This window comes from Marmota monax, unplaced genomic scaffold, assembly GCF_021218885.2.
Source record: "Marmota monax isolate L192 unplaced genomic scaffold, Marmota_monax_Labrador192_F-V1.1 WCK01_AAM20220418_F8-fsc00038, whole genome shotgun sequence".
NCBI classification, from domain to species: Eukaryota; Metazoa; Chordata; class Mammalia; order Rodentia; family Sciuridae; genus Marmota; species Marmota monax.
The window spans coordinates 3,773,231-3,790,000 of record NW_026692498.1 but is presented as its reverse complement, the minus strand read 5'-3'; the positions used below and the strand labels follow the sequence as shown (position 1 = coordinate 3,790,000).

The window sequence follows — 16,770 nt, the reverse complement described above, 5'->3', positions numbered from 1 at the left end:
GGCTCCGTCCCCAGCACCCCTGCCCCCACACAGGGTGACACACACAGTGAGTTAGTACGCTACTGGGACAGAGAGCTCCGTCTGCCGACCAGCCTGCCTGTTTTTCTTGCTCAGCATTCAAGGCAGAGTCTGAGTCAGTGTGACCATGCAAGCTGTGTCCCGCATTTATTTATTTATTTTACACAAATGGAGCACGGCTTTTCATCTCTGGTTGTACACGATGCAGAGTCACCATTCATGCAGGCACACACATACGAAGGGTAATAATGTTTGCCTCATTCCACCCTCTTTCCCACCCCCACTCCTACCCCATCCCCTCCCCTTCAAGCTGCATTTCTAAATGTACATATTAAAGTGGCCAAAAAGTGTTTTTTTTTTTTTTTTCCTTTTTTGCTGTGGGGGAATGCACTCAGGGGTACTCGATCACTGAGCCACATCCCCAGCCCTATTTTGTATTTTTTTAATTGAGAGACAGGGTTGCTTAGAGCACTGAGTTGCTTAGTGCCTCACCATTGCTGAGAGGGTGGCTTTGAACTCTCGATCTTCCTATTTTAGCCTCCCGACCCACTGGGATTATAGGCGTGTGCCACCACACCCGGCTCCAAAAAGCTTTTTTGGTAGTTGTTTTCATAAGAAAGTAAGAGAATTGCTTCTTATTCAAAATTGTTTTGTATGTGGGCTTAGGTAGTATATATGTGATGTTTAAATAAAAGTAGTTGTAATATTAAGCTAACCATTCATAGGTTTATGGTTATTTTTACTGTTGTATGCTAAGATAATAAATCTCCCTTTTTGCCACAGGAAGATTTAAAAAGGCAAAAATTTTAAATGGAGGGAAATTGTGTGGACATTTGAATGAAATAACAAATAAATTATATGTTTAAAAAGTAATAAGGCAATCCTGGTGTGGTCACACATGCCTGTAATCCCAATGGCTCAGGAGGCTGGGGCAGGAGGATCGTGGGTTTGAAGCCAGCCTAGCAAGTTAGTGGGGGCCTAAGCAACCTAGTGAGACCTCGTCTCAAAATAAAAAAATTAAAAAGCCTGGGGATGTGGCTCAGTGGTTAAGTGCCCCTGAGGCACAGTACTGCGGGGCTTGTCAAAATGGCCTTGATCATCCATGGGGAAATGCTGACCTTTCAAAATAAAAATTTAAAAACTTTTGTACCATGAATTAAAAATGTTTGGGGAAATGATGAAAACAGTAAAACTATATTCATTTAGTGCAGTGTAATTTATATCATTAGGCACATTGACAATTCAAAGTACCCAACCCTTTGAGCCAACAGTTCTCTTTCTCTAGGTATACCCCTTAGAGAATCCAGGCCTCATTTTATAGTACTTTAAAATGTGTTCTTTGTTATCATGAAATGACGTTCATTTAAGAAGCCTACTCAAACACATGATTTTAGAAAACCAATACGGTGCCCTAATTGCAACATAAAATAAACAAAAGGAGACTGGCCCAGAGTGACATGCATATCACATCAGTGTTCGGCACAGCCATACTCGAAGGCACCAGGCAGATGTTTCTACCTCCTGGGAGTGAGTGCTTAGGACTAAGAGGTGGGGGTCAGAGCCATCAGAGAGAACCATGGGAACAAAGCGAGGTGGCCGCCCTGTGGACAGGAGTGGGTTTAAGTGCCAGCAGGCCGGGATGTGGTCAACGAGAAGTCTGACCATGTGTGCTGTGGACCGTCCCTGGAGGAAATGCATCCTCATTTCCAGTGAAGTCAGTACAGCTAATTCCCTTGGCTGTGACAGGGTCAGGGGAGTGACAGCCTCACAGAAAGCGTGCTCTGCCCTGAACTCCTGCCACCCAGTGTCCAGGCTCACAGTCAGTGTAACACACACAGAGATTTTGGAGACCTCTGTGTGACAGCAGGGAATGGAAGACGGATCCAAAAAGGAGGGTGGACTACAGAGCTTAGTGGCACCCCAGGACGGTCAGGTCACAAGGAAAGCAGTGTTCTCAGGGCGCCGGGCCCTGGGGGTAATTCAGCATGTATTCAAGTTATGAATGCCCTTTCACCCAGAGTCTGTGGCTTCTCCTGCAGACACGCCTCGCATGTGCATAGTGACACACGCACAGGGCTGTCCATAACTGTGTCCTGTGTGAGCGTGGAAGCTTGGCAGCAGGAGTGTCAGCGCCAGTCACAGCAAGTGGAAAGTTAAATGGTGGCCTTAGCCCTGGGTGGTGTGCTCTGCAGCTGCACAGGAGCAGGCCTTCTTACCTGCCTCTGGTGGATGAGAGCCCACCCAGAACTTCAGCTACCCGCTGTGTGTGGTGAGCATGGCTGGAATCACAAGTTTTAAAAGTTATAGTTTTTTTTTAAAAAAACAACAACAACAACAAACAAACTCTGTCCCAAACTCCTTTCTCCTGCTGCTGCTGTTGGTTTCTTGGCAATCACTGGAGACCAGGCATGCCCGTAGAAGTCTCACTTGCCTGGTCCCTGACGATGGCTTCAGACCGTCGAGCTCCCACCAGCAGTTTCTCATCTCATGTTTTAAAGATGGCTCCTCTGTGATTCAGTGACTTCTCGGCACAGGCATAGACCAATGGAACGAAATGTTAAAACACGAAAGTGTCTCACACCTTTGTGAACATGAGCAATGCCAACAGCACAAACTAGCTTTACTGGGAAGCTGGGAAGCTGATCTAAACATAAACTGGGTGTTACTGCACTTCATATTGTGTCTCATCTCATTGCCGAGTGTGTTTTTTTAATATCTATTTTTTAGTTGTAGTTGGACACAATATCTTAATTTTATTTACATGGTGCTGAGGATTGAGCCCAGGGCCTTGCACGTGCTAGGCGAGTGCTCTACCACTGAGCCACAACCCAGCCCCATTGCCTAGTGTTTTAAATTCATTTAGAACCTTTTTCAGCTAATATTCTTTTTAAAACATGTTTTTCAGTGTGTAAAATGTGCTTAGAAGATGGCAGGAGGCTGTAATCCCAATGGCTCAGGAGGCTAAGGCAGGAGGATCGTGGGTTTGAAGCCAGCCTAGCAAGTTAGTGGAGGTCTAAGCAACCTAGTGAGACCTTGTCTCAAAATAAAAAAATTAAAAAGCCCTGGATTCCCTAAGGCGGGGGGGGGGGGTATACCTAGAGAAAGAATTCCTTGATGACCCAAGGAATTCTGCCCTTGATTTTATTTCATTGGTTTGATCTTCCTCTCCTCTAGACTGTTTTAAAAAATTAGTTATAGATTATTTTTCATGTGGCTGTTTCATGAAATATACATTTATGCTAATATTTCAGGTTATTTTGAAACATACGTGCACAGTCATTTTTAAGTACTGAAATGCTGGTAACCAAAAATGGTTGAGTTTGCTCTTTAGCAGAAAAATGAAAGTAAGCAAAGCAAAACTTAACTCCCATGAAGAAATTGCAGTCTTGCCTAAAAGAACAGCCTTGAGAAGACCAGGAACCAGGGGGGAACTGCACGGGGCTGCACTTTCTGAGCACCCAAAGCTGGGTACAGAAGGCGTCACCTCCTGTCCTGTCCTTTTCTGGAAGGTCAGGGCAGTTGGGGTGGAAGCAGAGGCAGCGAGCATGGCCTTGGTGGTGAGCCTTCTGAGGTGGACAGAGGTGTTGGTAGCACCTTAGGGTGTTCTAGAGACCCCTGAGCCTTACACTTTGAAATAGTTAAGACGGTGATGCTTTGTCTTTATGAACATTTTAAATAATAGAAACAGTATGGCTATTATAAGTTTGAGGAACGTGAATGATGCAGACTTCAAGTACTGGCATTGAGTATTCACATCCGAGTTGCACACAGCTCCCCTAAGAGTGAAACACGGAGATGTCCAGCAGGCTGCAATGCGGGGCCACAAGCTGGTGGCTCTAAGCTGTGCATGGCTGCCCCGGCAGTGCCACTTTAGCGGGCACATCAGGCATCTGATGGAAGCTTTTGGGCAGGCCCAGAGCAGGGCTGCGGGAGTGGGAACCCTGCCCTCTTTGGTTCTTGGGCCAGAAGCCCCTCAGCTCTCCCTTGGAAACACCCAGGGCTCTTGAAAACTTTTCCTGCTCCAAATGAAAATTCAGTTTTTGACAGTAAATTCAAGCTGCTTTTGGCCTCGGTGGACTCCTCAGCATGTAGACAAGACTGAACCAGTTCTAGAAGGTAGCCCAGGCCTGGGGCCTAGTGTGGGTGGCCATCCTCCCACAGGTGCAGGAGAGTCTGGTGCACAGGCGCTCAGAGGCACTGGGTTCCTTCACCCTTGGGAGCAGGAGCACCCAGGAAGACAGGCCATTCTGGGAAGACTTGCTTAGCCAAGATGGGTCAGGGTGAGGGTCGGTTGGAAGTCCAGAGAGTGGCCTCTAGACTACGAGGGATGGGTGCGTGGGTTGTGTGTTGGAATGCGTTTGTATAAAGAAAATGCTGCTGTGAAGAGTGGAATTAACACTTGAAGGTTAAAGTGACTTCATCCTAGCAGTGTGGCAGAAATCACCAGCATGTCCCAGCCAGTGAGCCACCGGGCTCTGGGAGAGCTGGTGGGACTCCTGTTGTCGTGGCCTTCCAGCACACCACCTTTCAGTTCCACATCTGTGACTTCTCCCTTTGACACTCGGCAGAGTGAGGTACTGAGGTCATAGAAGTCATTTGTTTCCAAACATGCAAGGATGGTGACTTACCTGGGGAGCTTTGAGAAAGTACGCATTTCCAGAAAGGTTGGTTGAGGAGGGTGAGGCTGGGGCTTGCAGCTGCACCCACTTGGTGCAGCCCGTTGCTGGGCGTGGCCACCTGTGAACCTGTGTGCCCAGATTGAGGCTTTGCTTGCCTCCTAGACAGTGTTCTTCCTTGGGAGCACACGTTCCTTGCTGCCATTGCTGTCTCGGCACACATTGGCTGGGTACTTTCCTGCAGTAATAATTTAAGCACAATGGCACTTTCCTGTAGACCCGGGCTTCTGCTGTCAGGAGCCCCCATCTAGCGGGGAAGGCGGCTCCCTGCAGCCAGTGAAGGCTAGACTGCTGCTGGGGGCGGGGGCTGCGTGAGCGCCTAGCAGGGAGGCTGCAGACTGGGGAGCTGGAGATTTGTGGGTGCACGTCAGTGGGAGTGACCGTGTATGCAAGGACAGCAGAGGAACACAAACCGAGTGTCCTTGACAGATGTGCTGAGTGTGAGGCCCAGTGATGAGAGAGGCAGGGCCAGCATCCAGGGGTGCCTGCTTGAGTGCTGCTCTGACGTGCACTGGGGGCTCTGTGTGTTCCCTCTGTCCCTCTTGGGGGTGCATTTGGTGAGCTGGTCTGTGCAGGTGCTCCACAGGTGTGTGCTCTTCTCGTTGGTGTCAGGGGCCTCGGGCTTGACCGTGAGGGCAGTGGGAAGTTCCTGAAGGATTCTGAGCAGGAAGTCACAGAGTATGGTTTGTTTCAAATGGTGTAGAGGACAGATCGTCGGGAAGCAGGATGGAGGCCGGGTGAGTAGGCAGCTCTGTGGTGGGCTGAGGAGCTATGGGGGCTGGCGGAGGAGGGGCAGGGCCATGGGAAGCACGTGGTCCCCACTCGTGCGGTAGGATCAGCAGTCCCCAGCTGTGGTTGCTGGGAGAAGGAGGAGGCAGTGTGCCCCTTGGGTGCCTGACCCATACAGTGGGGTCGGACAATCCGTGGTGAGGCCTTAGGAGTTGGCGCCAGGGTCGGAGTGAGCAATGAGCTCAGGTAGGGAGAGTGTTTGGGGCCCCTATAAGAACTGTAGCTGGGCATGGTGTCCATGCCTGTAATCCCAGCAGCTTGGGAGGCTGAGGAAGGAGGATCATGAGTTCAAAACTAGTCTCAGCAACGGCGAGACACTAAGTAACTCAGTGAGACCCTCTCTCTGAAAAATACAAAATAGTGCTGGGGATGTGGCTCAGTGGTCCAGTGCCCCTGAGAGTTCAACCCCCGGTTAAAAAAAAATACGAGACCTGAGCTGTGGGGTGAGTAACACCCTGGAGAAGCCCAAAGGCTCCTGTGTTCCATCAGGGCAGGAGCAGGAAACCACAGCTGCTGTTCCCTCTCAGGCCAGTTAGGGGAGGCCAGAAACTGCCCTTTGGGTGTAGTAGAAGGGAGTGAGGTGGTTGTCAGTCATAGGTCCTGCAGCCAAGGCTGCAGTCAGACTACAGAAGTGGGCAAGGAAGCAAGGGAAAGACCTGAGGCCCCAGGGCTGAGAGTTGGGGGTATTTGTGAGCAAGTTATATGTCCATGTGGACAGTTCCTGAAGTTTTAGAAAGGAGGATGTGTAGTTACTGTTTTCACATGTTTAGAAATTAAGTAATAAAGGGTTATAAATGATCTCCCAGCCCCTTCCCCAGCTGCAGTGTAGCAGTGTTAGCAGCTTGGTCTGCATGTCTGTGTTTCGTGTATGAATGTCGCAAAAATACACACAAGTGTGCATTTGCTTTTAACCAAAAGGGGCTGTGTGCAACACTGGGGTGTGCAGGGCTTTTACTCCATGTGTGTGAAAGTGTTGGTTGTGTGGAGTGAGTGTCCCTTCACTCAGTAGAATGATAGCATGCCTGAGTTTTCTTTTTTTTGTGGCTGAATTATATTTCAGGCAGTGATGTTTTCTTCCTGTTTGAGCGATTGAGTGATTAAAAGCAGTTGAAACTGAAATGGAATTACTACTGATGAGGAGTAGGTTAGAAATGTCCCATGTTGTGATCGTGGGAGAGAACGGGAGGAGCCAGGGTCATGCCAGAGGAAGGGGGTGATGAGTCGCTGCTACCTCTTCCCATAGGAGCACCTGGAAGCCACTGGAAGTACAGGAGGGAAGGTTTTCACCTTTGGAGATAAATGTCACATGTCATCCATGGGACTTAACTAAAAAATTGGCCTGATTGTGGATTTGATCAATCATGTGGGGTTAATATAATCTGTACCCATTATCCAGATCTGAACCTTCCGGTCAGAAATACCCATAACAGATAAATACCAACATTTTTAAGCATTATATGAAACCAGGTTCTCGAACTGGTCTTTGTGGTTAATGTTATTTTCTCTTGACCCCAGATGAATTCAAATGGAAATGCAAACTTGGACTACTCAGATGTAGATTTTTAAATGAAGAGTCCTAGTGATTATCATGTCTGTTCAATTTAAGAAAATACTTGAAATTTTAATTCCAGAAAATATCAGTAAATACAGCATCACCTTAGAGTAGTGGTCTGCTTGGCATACAGCATTGTTTTAGTTGACATTTTAAATTTAGATTCCTGTATAGTAATAAAGTGGGTTGTTGGTTGCACATAGTTGAGGTTCATACCCATTTTTCCTGCAGTAATAATTTAAGCACAATGTGCAGAGGAACATTTTTGGAATCCTAGACTTTGGAATTTCCTGTTCAGTGTTTATCTCAACTCCTAAGTTAAAATTGCTTTGATGCATTTTTAGCTACTGAATTCTTTTGAGCAAAGAGAAAGGTTTTCCTTTGAGTGAAATGATTGTCAGTGCTGTAATGTTTTTCCTACCATAGCCAGAGCGGAATACCCTGGAGTAGTCTCCACTGTTGAATCCAGTAGGTGAATGACGACAGTTTGCTGGGGGCGTGCGTGGTGCTGGTGGGGTCTCAGGAAAGTCTTCAGGAAACTTGAGGAAAGGGGCTCTCATCTGGGGATGAGAGACCCTGAGGAGCGGAGGGGGTGCCGTGGGGAAAAGGGGAGCCCATGCCTGTAGCCAGCATACCACCCACACCCAAGTGCTGACCCAGCTTCCAGGTCCTCCTGCTGTGCCTGGACTGGGTGTTTTGTGTGAAGACAATGGTGTTTGTTCACAGTAGACTTTAGAACAGAGCTGACGCTCAGCCCTTCTGTGACCTGTGCTCCCGGGAGCCTGCTACCTTGTGGCCGTGCCTCCCGTTTTTCTTGCCCACCCAAGTCCCAGTGCCTGTCGTGCCATCACAGCCCCGGTGCCCTCTGTGCTGCCTCCTGCCCCAGTGCCCAGGCCGGCAGTCCTGTCTTTCCCCAGGCCTCCTGCCCTCCCCAGGCAGTCTCAGGCCTCCTCTTCCTCTGCCCCCCCGCCAGGCCCAGGCCCAGGCCCGCGCCTGCGGCCCCTCTGTTCTTTCAGGCAGCCCCTGTAAGCTCCCCACACGTCAGACCTGCGCTTGTTCCCTGCCTTCTTCCCTTGCTCTCTGTAGAGGCTGTGCTCCCAGAAAAGCTTGTCGTCTCCTCCAGGCCACTAGATGCCACTGCCTGCACCTTCTCAGAGCCACCACTCTGTCCTTTCCCCTCGCCCCTGAATTCTCATCCACATGCAGACATCTGCCTCATCTTCCCAAGGGTCTTTTTTGACCCCACATCTCCTGACACCCCTCTTTTGTCCTCTACTACCAAGGTTCATGGGGGGACCTTCTGCCTGCATCTGTCCTCGCTCCTCCCTGTTCTCTCTTGCACTCAGTCCGGCCAGCGTTTTGCCTCCCTGAGCTGAACTGCTGTTGTCGTTGAGTCGTGGGCACTGTTGTCCTCCACTTCAGCACCTTGCTGTCGGTGAGAGTTCAGATGGCTTGACATGCCAGTGCTGTGTGTGACGGTGATCATCTCCTGGGACAATCCCAGTGAGGTTATAATGGCTTTTTATGTTAGCCTGTCCAGGCCTTGGCCCTGAATGTTGTCCACATCCAGTGCCTGGGTGGTTGGCGTGGAATGACGTTCATGCCGGCCTCCCTTAGCGTGGCACCTCACTACAGGAACCCGGTGTGGGGATCGAAGCTTCTGTGTGGCCATGCTACTCGTGCTGCTCCATGCGTCTGGCAGGTGTCAGGTGGTGTGCTTGTTTTGAGAACTCTCTCCTAGTGGCTGTCCTGTTGCGGAGCTCAGGTCAGACTCCCTCCTTCTGTGGGACCTGCAGCTGTAGGTCAGACCCCCTCCTTCCGTGGGACCTGCAGCTGTGCGCACGCCCTTCCTCACCTCCCGCCCAGCTGCAGGCTGCTCCTGCATGAGAGCTCTGGCCGAGGCCTTGGTAGTCTGGCCCACTCCAGCTCAAGGCCCTCAGTGTATAGAGCAGGCAACTCCTGGTGCCCCCAAGGCCCCCAGCCTCCTGCCTGTGTCCAGGGCCTCACCAGCAAGCCCTCCCACCTGTCCCCACACCCTGCCCATGGCCCAGCAGCAGGGCTCTTCCTGCTTTCCTGAGGGAGGTTCTCACTGGCCAGGTGGCTGGTCCAGACTCGGCTCAGGGACCTGGCACCTCTCCCTCTGCGTGCCCTCCCCACAGGTACTTGCCAGCCTGTTGCCTGTCCTGTAGAGTGCCCTCAGGAGTGTGCAGCCCAGTGGCTGGTGTAGGCTAGGTGTGACGCCTCCTTGAGTGAATTGTGGCTTCCTGCCAAGAAGGAGGTGGAACTCACGCTGTGACTGACAAACCTCGACTGTACACAGTAGTGACCAGGTAAGATTTAGAGAGGCAAACTGGCCATATGCCAGCCAGGCCCCAGGTAAGATGAAGACCCCCTAGTACAGAAGCAGCTAGAAACCTGCCTGGGCAGCAGGAGGTGGCTGATTCCACAAGGCCCCAACAGGCAGTGCTGGCAGGCACCTTGGATGCTCAGGCAGGATGGCAGGGTTGAAGGGCTCTGTGGGACTGGAGCTTAACGGAGGCGCTCTCGTGCGCGCGCGTGTGTGTATTGCTGGGGACTGAACCCAGGGCCTTGTGCATGCGAGGCAAGCACTCTTCCAACTGACCTGTATCCCCAGACCCGGGAGTCTTGCTTTTTGAAGTTGGGTTTAGATGAGGTTTCCTCAGGGAAGGTCACTTGGCACCGTAGACACCCTTGGGATTTCTAGGGAGAGTGGACAGCCACACTGTCCCATGGTTCTGTGACAGAAACACGTCACCATAGAACACTTAGTTTGGACTAAGGCCTGGGAAGTTGTGGAGGACAGCAACCTCAGAACACTATGCTGTGTCCCTGAGAGTCACTTTGAAATCCTCACCCCAGGCGATAGTGTTGGCAGGCGAGGCTTTTGGAGTGATGAGGCCTGAGGGTGGAGTCATCCTGAGGGGGTTAGTGCCTTGTGGAAGAGACCCCAGAGGGCTCCGGGCCCTTCCACCATGTGAGAAGTTGGCAGTCAGGCCTTCGCCAGACACTTGATCTGCCAGTGCTAGGACCTCAGACAGACTTCAGCCTCCAGAACTGTGAGAAGCGCATGTCTTGCTTCTTGGCCACCCACTCTCTGTAAGTTATTTTTTCATTTTTCATAGTAGTTGAAAGTGGCTAAGACAACTAGGCAGATGAGGGGTGCTAGCAGATGAGGCCTCATTTGGGCGATCCTGCAGCCACACTGCATGGAGCTCGAGGGCGGATCATGTGAGGTGCCCCACAGGGTTACCTCCTTCAGAGAGGTGCAGTTGCTCCATCTGAAGTGGGTGGAGAGTCTGGCAAAAACTGCCAAAGTCAGTCTGCACGTGATCGTTGAAGATACACGTTAATATACCTGAAGAGACAGGAAGGCGTCCAGCAGAAACAGAAAAGGAAGAAATGGCAGAAAACCAAGTTGAATTCTAGGAAATGAAAAGGACAGTAGCCGGGATGACAGACTCTGGTCTGGACACAGTCAAGGGCAGGATTCCTGAGTGAGCGGTAACTTCACAGAATTGACCCAGACTGCAGCACCAGAGGACATAGTGATAAAATAAACATTCAAGGTCTTGAATTCAGGCAGGCCCAGAGCCAGCTCTGCCTTGGACGTGACACTCATGTGAGTAATAATAATAATAGCCTTTTGGTTTAAGCTAGTCACAGGCCAGTTTTCTTTCACTTGCCTCCCAAAGAATCTATTTTTCGTGCAAGACCCTGTTGAGGAGTGTCGGTGCCCTTCTTGGTGGTGGGCTCCTGATGGTGAGCTGGAGGAGCTGCCAGTCAGAGGGCTTCCCACAGGACAGCATTGGCATCTACAGGAGAGATCCCATGGAGGGGCGCACTTTGTGGGCACATGGAGTGATAGGTGAATGCGTCCCATGCGTGGGCCTCTGAAGAGTCTTGCTGCCTGGCCAGGTCTGTGCTAGGCTTTAAGGCACAGAGGAAGCAGGACCTCCAGTGTCGGCTGCCAGAATCTGGAGGAGCCTGCGTCTCTGAGCTGGGAGGGGGAAGCTCCGGTTCTGCTCCTCCTGAAGTGTAGTATTCGAGGCATAGCATGTAAATCTTCCTCTTTCCCTTGTTGATGGTGGCAGTGCTGCATATCTGTGTCCCTCAGGAAGAGGGTTTTAGCTCTCACTGTGGCTCCAACAGGCGTCTTCTACCTGTCAGCAGGTAGAAGCAGACTCCCAGGGGTGGCGGGTTCCTGTGGGAGGCTGAGCTGGAGTGGGAGGGTCCCGGGAGTGCCCTGGAGCACCGCCTGCTTACTGACTTCCAGGACCACCCCTCAGGCTCTTCCCACTGTGAGCAGCGGAGGCACTGAGTGTTGGACTCATCCCAGAGACACTACAAGGGACTTGACTGAGTTTCAGCTGTTTCGCCCCATGTGATGACTGGCAGGAGAGTGTGAGTCCCAGTCTTTGGGCTCAGCTTGTCTGCAGCATCCATGGAGTGCCCGGTGTGGCAGTGCAGAGCTAGCCCAGATCAGTGCCGGGCAGATGCTCAGGGGCACTCGACTCCGAGCCACATCTTCAGCCTATTTTGTATTTTTACTAAGAGATAGGGTCTTGGGGCTAGGGTTGTGGCTCAGCGGTAGAGCGCTCGCCTCGCCCGTGCTAGACCCTGGGTTCAATTCTTAGCACCACATAAAAATAAATAAGTGAAATAATGGTCTTGTGTCCAACTACAACTAAAAAAATAAATATTTATTTATTTTAAAAAGAGATAGGGTCTCACTGAGTTGCTTGGGGCCTTGCTAAGTTGCTGAGGCTATCTTTGAACTCGCGATCCTCCTGCCTAAAAGTCATTTTTGCAGTTGACATTTTTACAGTTGACTCCCCAGGGGAGTCTCCAGGGTCCTGTGATCTTCCCAGGGGCGAGCCTGCCTAGGCAGGAGGCGGCCAGCATGTAGGCCTGTTTTCCCCTTCCCCACAGGTGTAGGTCATGTTGCTACAAGTCACTTGAAAATGTCCTCTGCTTCATCCCAGGTTCCCTCCCGGTTTAGGACATGTGTGACCTCTGTGGGTGCGGAGGCGTGGGCTTCCATCAGCACTGTGCCCCCGCCGATGGTCTGGCCTGAGCTCTGATCCATGAGGGCACCCCTGGTCTCTGGAGGACCCCAGGGCTCACTCCTCCACACCCCGGGTGGGTCGCCCATACGTGTGGACCGTGTGGACCGAGGAGGTGATGGAAGTCCCCCCAGGAGGGCTCGCTGTTCGCTCATGTGCGCAGTCACCCTCTCTTTGCCTTCCCTTTGCTGCTTTCCAGGAGTTTGCGGCACTCACGAAAGAGCTCAATGTCTGCAGGGAGCAGCTCCTGGAGAGGGAGGAAGAGATTGCTGAACTGAAGGCAGAGCGGAACAACACCAGGGTGAGTCAGTGGGCACCTGACTGCTGTCTGCCTCTGGCCACCGTGTGGGGACCTCTTGGAGCTACTGTCCCAGAACTGCAAGGCCATCTGTGCTGCCTTTAAACTCGTTTCACGCTTCTCATGCTGAGCAGTGCGTGCTCAGTCGGCCCAGCACTGGAGTTGCTTGAAACTTGCAGTGGGACCTAATGATGCTGTGGTACAGCCGAGGGGGGAATTTCTTGCATCCCACAGAGTGGAAGGGATTCTGACTAGTTTAGCATGACATTGTAAGGGACTCACATGTGAAAAGTGAGCTCCCACATGTCTCTCTGGCCTTCTGCTTCAGCTGTTGCTGGAACATCTGGAATGCCTGGTCTCCAGACACGAGCGCTCTCTCAGGATGACAGTGGTGAAGAGACAGGCACAGTCTCCCGCAGGTGTGTCCAGTGAGGTGGAAGTGCTCAAAGCGCTGAAGTCACTGTTTGAACACCACAAAGCTCTGGATGAGAAGGTACTGTTAGCCCTGAACTGATGGTTCTGGATTTGCACGTGAGCTATTGGGCAGGCTTCATCCTGTGTGTGCCAGTACGTTCATTCTGTTCTCATGCTGTAGAGATGGCAGATAGCTTCTTGAATTCTAAGAGCTCGCTGGCCTAAGTGTCTTAACAGTGATTAGTTCTGTGTGTTAATTTTCTGTTAAGAATTAAATAAGCTGTTTATTTAGAGGCAGAATTTTACTGGGATTTCTCTCCCACTGAGCTACATCCCCAGCTATTTTTTTTTTTTTTTAACTTAAAGCCATTAAAAAGGAAGTTTTCTTGATAGTAATGGCAGTGAAAGACATGATAGGTCCTCTGTTGTACTCACTGACATTAGGGTGACTGTACCCTAAGAACAAAGTGAATGCATTGGCGCACACAGGAGCCCGTGCTCTGGTTTACAGGTGAGAGAGCGACTGCGAGTGGCACTGGAGAGGTGCAGTCTCCTGGAAGAAGAGCTGGGAGCAACACACAAGGAGGTGAGCTGTGCCAGCACCGTGGTGCGTGGCCTCATCCTTTAGTCTGGAGAGGAGCATGGGGCCTGTCTAGTGGGAGTCGGGTTTTATTCACTTCTCTGATTGAGGACCAGCGGCTGGGGTCGTGTGAGGACCAGGCCATGAGACTTGGTGCAATTGCAGGATCTCCAGTCCTCGTTGGTCCAGCAGATGCAGATTCTGATCCTGAGGCTGCCCTGGGTGCCATGGGGAGCGGCTGAGGGTCATGCTTTTCCAAAAAGGCCTTTTGCTGCTGTCACTTTTCTTAGAGTCATCATGTTCTTGTATCTTTTTGGTTTCAGCTGATGATTCTAAAGGAGCAGAATAATCAGAAGAAAGTGGCGGCGGGGGGAGTGCCTGACGCAAGCCACGAGCAGGAGAGCACGCCCAGCACCAATGGAAAGGCAAGTCCTGCGTTCCCTGCTGTGGCCACCGCATGCGGGGCTTCTGGGAGGCTGTTGCCAAAGTGCCACCACAGCTTGAGCAGCGGGAGGGCTGTGCTGCCCAGCAGAGTGCACAGGCCTCTCTCTCTCGTCTCTCTCTCTCTTTTTTTTTTTTTTTTGCTGGGACTGAACTGGGATTTCTCTTCCACTGAGCTGCACCCTTAGCCATTGTTAGTTTTCATTTTATTTGAGGCAGGGTCTCACTGAGTTGCCCAGACTGGCCTTGCACTTGTGACCCTCCCACTTCGGCCTCCTGAGTAGCTGGGGCTACAGGCCTGTGCCTGGCTTGTAAATCGGTTTCGATGGTCCCTGTTTCCTAGAAGCATTTTATTTCACAGCACACCAAGCAAGGCTACTTAAGGGCGTGTGTCTTCCTGTAGAGATCTTCTGACGGCTCCTCCAGCCACGAGGAAGACCTGGCTAAAGTCATCGAGCTCCAGGAAGTCATAGACAAGCAATCACGGGAGCAGAGCCAGATGAAGGAGCGCCTGGCCACCCTCTCCAGCCATGTGGCGGAGCTGGAGGAGGATCTGGACACAGCTAGAAAGGATCTCATCAAGTCTGAGGAGATGAACACAAAACTGCAACGAGATGTCCGTGAAGTGAGTGGTGTTAGAAATGGCAGTGCTGCCGGCACCTTTGGGGCATGTGGGACACTTGGTTTCTCTCTGCTTCTCCCAGTCCCTTCCAGCCTCGGGGCTGGTGTAGAGCAGCAGGGACGGAAAACAGCACTGTGTGCCTGGCGTCCACGGTGGGAGGGCCTCCTCTCTACGGCCAGTCTTGGCGTCCCTCACCCGACCCACTTCCTTTGGCCACTGCTTAGCCGGTGTGCGCAGGCGCTGCTGGTTGTCTGCAACTGGCCGGGGAGGGTTGCGGACACTCCCTCCTCTCCCCACCTTCCCTCTGTCTCAGGAGGCCGGAGGCCAAACAGTGGTCCCACTTGGGTCACGTTGGGATCATCGTGTGAAAGCACATGCAGCTACACTAATTTCTGACAAACGTCTGTGTCTGTGCACCCGTGAGAAACCAGGGACTCTTATAAATCAAATGAGGGCTGGATACTCTGCTGTGCCACCTTTTGTCATTTCCTAACCTGCTCTTTGTGCCTGCACACGACCATCCGACCATCCTGACCCTTCAGTGTGGATGTAAGAACAGGGATCAGTGAGCAACTTCATGGAAGGGTTGAGAACAAAGGAAAATATTTGCTCATATTAGATCCTATTATATTTTGGCTACAGTAGAAGATTATGTGGCAGAAAGAGTAAAATTCTTTTTAGGTTTTTTTTTTATTTCTTAATCTTTGGTCAGTCCTGGGTATTGGGAGTTGAACCCAGGTGCTCTCTATTGCTGTCCTCTGTTCTTTTCATTTTTATTTTGAAACAGGGTCTCGCTAAGTGCCAGACTGACCTCCTACTTCAGCCTCCCAAATTGCTGGGATTGTAGGCTTGTGCCACTGTGTCTGGCAAGACCTATCTTTTAAATATTAAGACTTTGTCATCATTAGTGACTTAGTAAACAGAGAAGGACCTAAAAACGGTGAGTTTGTTGGCGGTATTGTGTGAATAAAATTGTGGTCCTGGTCTCAGCATTGGGCAGTGTGTAGGATTCATTTTGCTACACACTTTGGGTGGTTGCGTCCAGTTAAATTAGCCTGTGATCTCTGTTTGCATTTGACAACACGGTTGGATTTTGTAACTACAGAGTTTACTAGAGGTTTTATCCGTCTAGTAAAAGATGGAGAAGGAAGGCTGTGTGTGGCTTGACGCAGACGCTTTCCTCATCTGCCTTCCTCCCTCTGAAATGTCTCTGTAGGCCATGGCCCAGAAGGAGGACATGGAGGAGAGAATCACGACCCTCGAGAAACGCTACCTCGCTGCACAGCGTGAAGCCACATCTGTGCATGACCTCAATGATAAGCTTGAAAACGAAATCGCAAACAAAGACTCTCTGCATCGGCAGGTAATGGGTTTCACAGGCCTTCGTCTGGCTTTAATTATTAATGAAGATAAAGGTATTTTTCCAAAGTTTCATGTTGAAAATATAAAGTCCAAATATTACTTTTCATGATCTTACAATATTGCGATCAAGAGGGAGGGTTATTGCAGCCTACGAGGAACTGAGGCTTCACCACTTCATGGAGCTGCTTGATTCTGCTGTTCCCATGACAAGCTGACCTGGTGCTTGCGAGCTCATCTCGTAGGAAAGGAGCAGAGTGTTGGACAAGTCCAAGGCTCTGGCTACCAGTTGATAACGGGTTGCTGGCAAACTTAAAAGTGAAGTGCGTAGAATCAGTGTCTCCTGTAGTTTGAAAACCTTATTTACTCCTGTTTCTCTGTAGTCCCAGGGAACTGAGAGCTAACCAGAAAATCCTGCATCAGTGTTCTTGAAAATAAAGTATCCGGTATTTAATAAGGAGCATTGTTTAACCAAAAATAAAATATTAGGCTGTTATTAAAAGGGATATTTGGAATAACTTCTACCAGGCTATGCTAGTGTGATATATTTTGAGGGTTTAGAGCATGTATGTATGTCCATACGAAGAAGATGTGGACAGATGTTAGCTGCTTAGCAGCTAAAAACTTTTAGGTGTTTAAAAAAATTTCTTCTATGTTCAAGTTTTTAGAGTTAGGAAGTTTTTTTTTTTTTTTTTTTTTTTTAAAACCTTTGTTCCATTTATTCTATTTTTTATGTGGTGCTGAGGATCAAACCCAGGGCCCCCCACATGCTAGGTGAGCGCTCTACCGCTGAACCACAACCCCAGCCCCAAGAAGATTTTTAAAAAAGAAGAAGAAATGTGCCTTTAGAAACTCAGCTGAGCAGCTCGTCTGGCTCACGAGAGCCCTGGGCCACACACAGGCGGTTTGTGGCAGGAGGCATGGCCTCCAGGTGTGG

At 50.5% G+C, this 16,770-nt stretch overlaps 1 protein-coding gene across 9 annotated transcripts in view; it reads left to right on the top strand.

The window, feature by feature from the left end:
• The window catches only part of Ppfia1 (PTPRF interacting protein alpha 1), an 89,773-nt gene that overhangs the window by 24,235 nt on the left and 48,768 nt on the right, over positions 1-16,770 (top strand). For all 9 annotated transcript variants that reach the window (XM_046444937.2, XM_046444935.2, XM_058579443.1 and 6 more), the window contains exons 3-8: positions 12,319-12,420; positions 12,746-12,910; positions 13,343-13,417; positions 13,735-13,836; positions 14,256-14,477; positions 15,691-15,837. In XM_046444937.2, coding sequence (XP_046300893.1) covers positions 12,319-12,420; positions 12,746-12,910; positions 13,343-13,417; positions 13,735-13,836; positions 14,256-14,477; positions 15,691-15,837 — 813 coding nt within the window. The remainder of the gene's footprint in view (positions 1-12,318; positions 12,421-12,745; positions 12,911-13,342; positions 13,418-13,734; positions 13,837-14,255; positions 14,478-15,690; positions 15,838-16,770) is intronic.